The following is a 7,113-nucleotide window of genomic DNA, read 5'->3' as shown; positions in this document are numbered from 1 at the left end:
TGTGTTATATACATCAGAACTGGTGACCATTTCCCCCAGGGAGGGGACCCCAAGGGCAGGACAAGGTGGTGGCTCAGGCCACTCCTGGACAACCAGGCAGAGACGGGAGCCCGAGAAAGCACCCGGAGTTCTCGAGGCTGCGCTCTGCCAGGAGTCCGGAGGGAAGAGCCAGAGGCCCGGGTCTTCGAGCTCCAAAGAGCGGCTAGGAGGGGGCGGTGCTGGGATGGGTGTGGAGGGGTGGGTGGCGCTGACGGCGGAGGGAAGGTGCGGCTGGGGGCATGAGGCACCGGGGAGGCTGCGGGACCCAGGCGCAGCGTTTATCTCGAGCAGCGCTGCGAGGACTGCGAGAACTTGACGCTCCCGCCCCGGCTGCTGCCGGAGCTGAAGCCTCCGCTGCTCACCCCGCAGCGAGCCCCGGAGCCGAAGCTGCTGCCGCCCCCGAAGCCGCTGCTGCCACCTCCAAAGCCGCTGCCGCCGCTGAACCCACGGCCGCCGCCGAAGCCGCCGCTGCCGCCGCCGAAACCGCTGCCGCCTCCGAAGCCACTGCCACTTGCCCGGCCGAAGCCACTGCCCGCGCCCCCTCCCGCACCGAAGCCGCCGCCGAAGCCGCCGCCTAATCCACCTGCCGAGCCCGATGTTGCGCCGCCACTGCTGACCACGGCTGCAGGGGAAAGGACAGAACAGTGATTAGCGCCCAGCGCCCACCTCCTTGTATCGTAACTAATGGGCCCGGGATGATGGGCAGGAGACCAAGGCAGCTTTGCTCCTGATGATCACCATGATGCAGTCTAATGACATAAGGTGCTCGCCCCATAGTGCTAAGTCATTAATGACTCTCCCACTGGTTCCTTCTACCTATGGTCAATTCTTGATGACACCGTTTGAGATGATCCAGAATTTCTCTGTCCATTAACAGGCTCCCTGCTGGATATTCACCGTCCCATATAGATCAATTAATAGTGCCCTGAACCCAAAACAATGACAAAAGCTGCCCCTTCCACCCATGGAAAACCTCTCCAACTCCCATAGAAATATTTTCTAAGTAAGGTGCTACTGCCCTGTGTGAGTATAGATATTTCAGAATCGGTTCTCATTGTCATAGTTACTTTGGCTACTTACAGATGCTGACAGCGCTCTGGCACTCTCCAGACATTCTGTAGGAGAAAGCAAGAGACAGAGAGCTCTGTCACAAAGCAAATTTCCAGCAATATTTCATAGATGAAGGTGTTGAACAGCAACCAGAACTAATTCAGAAGCCAAGCAGATCAGTGCTGTTTCTGACCCTTCTGTGGACCATAACAGTGCGCACTGGTTTCACTTGAACTTTGGCCATCTATGGAAAGAGTGGGCTGGTGAAAGCAAATGCTTCTCTGCAGAGCCTGTGGAAGGCGGAGGCCTCTCTCTATACAGCAGGCCTCTGTTCTCATTTTCTTGGTCATTTATCAGGCTCTCAGCAGGTGCCTTCTGTCAGGGAGGGTGGGGAGATGGAATTAGAGCCCACCTGCACTCCTCCCCCTCCAGCAGCTTCCTGTAGGTGGCAATCTCCACGTCCAGGGCCAGCTTGACGTTCATCAGCTCCTGGTACTCCTTCAGCAGCCGGGCCAGGTCATCCTTGGCCTGCTGTAGGGCAGCCTGCAGCTCTTGGAGCTTGGCATTGGCGTCCTTAAGGGCCAGCTCCCCGCGCTGCTCAGCCTCAGCGATGGCCGCCTGCAGGTTGGCATTCTGGGGCAGGGAGAGGCAGGAGAAGAGATGAGCCTGGGAGGGTCCCATACTCTCTGAGTCTTACAATAGCTTATCCCATAGCAAGCATCTTCAAGCCAGGCAACAGCACTTCCCAACACCTACATCTTGTCTTCATCTACCAAGATATTTTACCTATCGATTACCAGCCCTCTAGACTGGCCTGGTCTTTGAACTAACTGGGGATGACCCCAGAAGTCCATTCCAGACTAGGGCTTCTGAGATCCTTACCCCAGCCCCCGCCAGTCCCATCCATTGCCATCCCACCTGCTTCTTAACATTCTCGATCTCAGCCCGCAGCCTCTGGAGCATCCTGTTGAGCTCCATGATCTCACTCTTGGTGCTCTTCAGGTCATCCCCATGTCTGCCGGCCGTGGTCTGCAGCTCTCCCAGCTGGGGAACAGAAGACACGAAGAGGTGTTGATGTAGCTTTGACTGACTTGTTTCTCCATCCCTAACATCACCCACCCATCCTTGAGGTGCTCAGAAAGCATTTGTTCAAATGACATTGAGTATGCTTCAGCAGGGACACTTTGGAGGCCACAGGGAAAAGAACCATCTGGGTTGCCATGGTCAGCGTTCTCCCACCCTTCAGTCCCTGAGCAAGCTAGAATCTGTCCCATGTGGTCTGACAGGGGACAGTGGAATCCATTTCCACCAGGGCTGGCACTTTCTGCAACTGAACAACCATTAGAAAGATGTCCCCAGAGAGTAGAACCAAGAGGAGTCCACCCAGTGACCGCAGGGGACTCACTACCCAGCAGGCCCATGGGCCATGGCCTCCCTGAAACCTCTCAGAGGTGTCTAGCTCCCACCTTGGTCTGATACAGCGCCTCAGCCTCGGCCTTGCTCCTCTGGGCAATCTCCTCATACTGGGCCTTGACCTCGGCGATGATGCTGTCCAGGTCCAGGAAGCGGTTGTTGTCCATGGATAGGACCACGGATGTGTCGCTGACATGGCTCTGCATCTGGGACAGCTCCTACCAACACAGAGCCTGTTAATTTCTCAGGGCCTCTGGAACAAGCATAGAGAGGCCTGGAAACAACAGACCCATTCTCTGACTCAGCACTGAAGGTACATCTACCCCACCCTGCCCCGCAGCTCCTCAGAGAACCCCAAGTCTGTCATCTACCCTGTGGAACCCCAATAAGGGGCCCTAACTCTTCCTGGGCTCTAGATACCAAAGTGCCCCAGTCTTGAGACTATCTCACCTTCCCTTGCTCCCCTCTTAGGAGGTAACGTCCTCACCATATCATAGAGGTTCGTCAGGAAGTTGATTTCATCCATTAAGGCATCCACCTTGGCCTGAAGCTCCACCTTGTTCATGTAGGCGGCGTCCACGTCCTGGGAAAGACAGAAGCATAAAGGCCTCATTCCCCCAAGGAATAAACAACAAACTGCACGTGCAGCAGGAAAAAGTCAGGACAGGCTGGTGACTGACCAGTCCTTGTCCGAGGCTGGTCTGCACGTGAAGGAGTAACTTAAATCCCACTGGGATGATTCAAAATGGAAAACAAACAAACTAACTCTTTCAGGGATCTTTCCAGACTACAAAGAACCTGGCTTCTCTTTTTTGCTCTAAGTGCCTGAATTTGGCAGCTCCATGGCAGTGGAGTAAGAAGATTTCCCAGCTCAGCTGGAAACCTGTGCCCACAAGCCCCAGGAACCTCACACACAGCCCTTACCTTCTTCAGGGTCACAAATTCATTCTCAGCAGCTGTACGTTTATTGATTTCATCCTCATACCTGTAAGGATTAAAAAGAAATAGCTGAGTTTGGGTTTTGAGGTAGTCATACACACCACTTTCGTCTGAAACTGAAAGTTCATCTCTCCATCCCTGTCCCTCAGCAGCCCCTCTCAGAAGAACACATCCTCCTTACCATCCCCCTCTTCGTTAGGGGGACCGGCCGTTCCAGTTTGCCCCAGCACACTGGCCTTGTTCTAGCACTGAAAGTCCCACATCCTGGGAAGCCTCTCTGTGCCAGGGAAACTGGGACGGTTGGTCAGCACATCATGAGTTGTCCCAGCATTTCTTCAGATCCTAGAACCAGAATCTTCCCCAACACGGACCATGAGGAAGTGCTTCCTCAAGCCTACACTCATGCCACTTGCCATAACTTCCCTTGTCCTTGGGGAACGAGGGTGAGCAGGGAGCCCAATGAACCAAACTGCCCTCTGTAAAGGTAAGGAGAGGAAGACAGTCTAGGGGGGTGGGGAGAAGGTGGACAGAAAGAGTGCTGGAAGAGCTGGGCCTCGAAACCTGGTTGCCCATGGCAACTTCCCATTCATGCATCTGTCACTCACTTCTTCTTGAAGTCCTCCACTAGGTCCTGCATGTTCCTCAACTCTGAGTCCAGGCGGCCCCTCTCCCCCAGGATGCTGTCCAGGTAGCTCCGCTGGTTGCTGATGTAAGTCTCAAAGAGGGGCTCCAGGTTATTGGTGCCGGTCATGGAATTTGTGCCCTGCTGCTGGAGCAGGTTCCACTTGGTCTCCAGGACCTTGTTCTGCTGCTCCAGGAACCGCACCTGCATCAGGAGGAAGCCGCATCAGGCAACACTAGTGGCAGAGGCACGGTGTGGGGGAAGTTCTGAACCACCAGTAGTTCAGATAAGACTAAGTGTCTGAATCTCCCATCCCCCAGCACAAAGGCCTAGAAAGAATGTGAAGTTAGGTCCCTACTGTAGTTGGAGAGGCTATGGGCAGATGACTGCTTGATTTGGACCACTAAAGATGCAGCATGGTTTGGAAAGTTCTAGAAGGAGGAGAAATACGTGGGACAACTGGAAGTAACCCTTGTCTGGAAGCAGAGTTTTAAAGATGACTGCTCTGCATCACCAGGGGACTTCAGGACTCTAGCCCAAACAGTGTGCTCTGCAGAAATGTACTTGAACTCAGCAGCACAGCTTCTACCTAAAACTCTGCTGACACTCAGCCCTTCAAGGGATGTGAATCACTGGGAACTGATACTGATTGGAATGCCATAATCAGCATGGCAGGAAGGATCCCATCAGTGTAAGCTACCCTGATCTGGAGGGTACCAAGCACCCCTCTCTTCCAGACCAGGTCAATTTAGGGATACAGACTCACTCCCAGCTTCTCTGCAGACCTGTTGGGACTAAGGTTCCAGGTAAGCCTCTTTAATCCCTTCTTTAGGGCATCCACCTCCTTTGTCTGGCACAGGGGCAAGGAGGGAGCAGGCCTCCCAGAAAACCTCAAAGGGTAGCTCATGTCCAAAAAATGCCCAGTCCTGGGTCAGACGCTGCCCTGCCAGGAGTCGTGGCTCTTGCTGTGTGTTGCCAGTGCTGCAGCCTAGGCCTAAATAAGGCAACAGTCAGGAGACTAGAGCAGGGAGCTAGAGAAGCAGGACTTGCAGATGTCCAGGTCCAAAGAGGAGCCCATTGTCTTCCCTACACAAGGGACCATGTAGGCAAACTCATCAGCCTTGAACGTCTTCCCAGACCGTAGAGCTCTGCCTAACCATCCCCCTACAGCCTGGCTCATCCAATATTGATCCTAAACACCGTCTAGAAGTCAAACTCAAAGTCCCAGCCCAGAAATGGGGGCCCAGTCCAAACTTCATCACCTTGTCGATGAAGGAAGCAAACTTGTTGTTGAGGGTCTTGATCTGCTCCCGCTCCTGGGTCTTTACTTGCCCAATTTGGGGGTCGATCTCCACATTGAGGGGCTGCAGGAGGCTCTGGTTTATGGTCACTTCCTGGATTCCTCCAGGGAAGCCACCAGGACCAAAGCCACCAGGCCCACCAAAGCCACCAGGCCCACCAAAACCACCTGCCCCTCCTAAGCCACCAGCTCCTCCAAAGCCACCAACTCCTCCAAAGCCACCAAGCCCTCCTAAGCCACCAGCCCCTCCAAAGCCACCAGCCCCTCCTAAGCCACCAGCTCCTCCAAAGCCACCTCCCATTCCTCTGCCACCACCAAAGCCACCACCAAAGCCACCTCCATAGCCACCCCCAAAGCCACTGCCACAGCTGCTACGCCCTCCCCCAAAGCCACCAGCCCGGGAGCCACCAGCCACACTGATGGAGATGCTCTTGTTGCCACCCAGGCTGTAGAGGCTTCGACTGCCAAAACCGCCTGCTCCGGCCCGGAACCCACAGGCCCCTCCGCCAGTTCCCCCAGAGCGGGCCACACAGCTCATCCTGCTGCTGCCGGAGACCACGGCAGAGCGGCCCGAGAATCCCTGGCTGCCGCCACCAGATGTCTTGCAGACTTGTCTGTTCATGGTGAGAGGGCTTGATGAAGGAAGAGCACAAGAGTTAAGCAGGACACTGAGAGTCAGAGGAAGAGGGAAGGGAACTGAAGACTTGTGCAGAATAAATCCCTTTATATACCTCAAGGAGGTAGCTGGGCTCAAACCAAGGAGAGATAATTAATCCCAAACAGTTATGGGTGGGGTTTGCCTCCAAGGCAATAAGTTTGTTCCAGGCTACTAAACACACCTTGAAAATAATCTGAAATGGTAAAAATGCTAAGGTGGCAGGCTTACCTGGCAGGGGGTGGCGCCTGGCGTGCCCCATGCTTGGGCATGGCCACCTCCTAGCTTTGTCTGACAAGACCCAGGAGGCACACTCATCCCTGCCAGGTGCTCAGCGGCCATCTCTCTGCCTTCCGCTGTGGAACAACTGGACTGGAAGGTGGGTTCAGGAGGTTCTGGTTGTCTGGGTAGTGGAAACAGTGAAGCCCACCCAGACTCAGTGCAAGGATCTCGACAGAAGGGATGATTCAGTTCACTCCACAGCCAACACATGGCCATCGAATGCCCACTGGGTGCCCAGCTCGGTGCTGGGTTTGGGAATGAAATGATGACCTCTCTTCCTCCCTTTCTGGAAACAGAGCTCAGAGCCATGACAAATCTTCCTCCTATCCCATGGTGCAGGTCAGGAGGCAATGGCATTTGGGTTTGTGACGGTCTTCCAAGAAAAAGGGCAGTTAGCACCTATGCACTTTGATGAGACATCAGCAAAATTCAACATGAGAAATGTTTGTTTGTTTGCTTGCTTGCTTTGAAATTTCCCGGAGAAACTGTACATTATTCCATATCTTGGCTCATCTCGAAAGCTTCCTTTCCTGCTTCCCACATTTTTGCCACTTCTCTGGTTTCAGCCCAAGTCCCAGAGGACAGGAAATTCAAATATCAATTCTACCACCTGTTCACCAAGTAATTACTGATTTTCTAACTCGTGCTAGGCACAGTGCAAGGTACAGATTCTCTGTGGTGAACAGGACACACAGGGACCATTCTCAGAAGGGACTATGCTCCCAGGAGTCTGTAGCCTCAGTATCCAGACCCACCCCCAGCCTCGGGAAGCCGGACCAGCAGTGCCATAGCACAGCCATACGTGTCTGACTC

At 54.2% G+C, this 7,113-nt stretch overlaps 1 protein-coding gene across 3 annotated transcripts; it reads right to left on the bottom strand.

Moving 5' to 3' along the window:
* On the bottom strand, positions 1-5,985 carry KRT3 (keratin 3). 3 transcript variants are annotated; one of them, XM_059183569.1, is made up of 10 exons: positions 5,568-5,985; positions 5,326-5,531; positions 4,047-4,267; positions 3,427-3,487; positions 2,990-3,085; positions 2,556-2,720; positions 2,008-2,133; positions 1,502-1,722; positions 1,120-1,154; positions 1-661 (listed from the first exon to the last, which is right to left on the bottom strand). In XM_059183569.1, the coding sequence occupies exons 1-10, from the start codon at positions 5,983-5,985 to the stop codon at positions 318-320; spliced, it is 1,893 nt and encodes a 630-aa protein (XP_059039552.1). In that variant the 3' UTR covers positions 1-317. The 3 variants fall into 3 exon arrangements, with proteins under 3 accessions (XP_059039552.1, XP_059039553.1, XP_059039554.1); XM_059183570.1 differs by having other exon boundaries at positions 5,604-5,985; XM_059183571.1 differs by having other exon boundaries at positions 5,326-5,537; positions 5,733-5,985.
* Between the last annotated feature and the right edge of the window lie 1,128 nt (positions 5,986-7,113).

Source organism: Mustela lutreola, chromosome 8 (genome assembly GCF_030435805.1).
Source record: "Mustela lutreola isolate mMusLut2 chromosome 8, mMusLut2.pri, whole genome shotgun sequence".
Classification (NCBI taxonomy): Eukaryota; Metazoa; Chordata; class Mammalia; order Carnivora; family Mustelidae; genus Mustela; species Mustela lutreola.
This window is presented reverse-complemented; position numbering and strand designations above follow the sequence as displayed.

Excerpts from the sequence above, each read along its gene's own strand:
- KRT3 (XM_059183569.1), bottom strand. The coding sequence starts at position 5,985 with ATGAACAGACAAGTCTGCAAGACATCTGGTGGCGGCAGCCAGGGATTC. Across the intron at positions 3,488-4,046 it reads GTGGAGGACTTCAAGAAGAA|GTATGAGGATGAAATCAATA; the intron begins GTGAGTGACAGA and ends TAATCCTTACAG. Across the intron at positions 3,086-3,426 it reads AATTTGTGACCCTGAAGAAG|GACGTGGACGCCGCCTACAT; the intron begins GTAAGGGCTGTG and ends TGTCTTTCCCAG.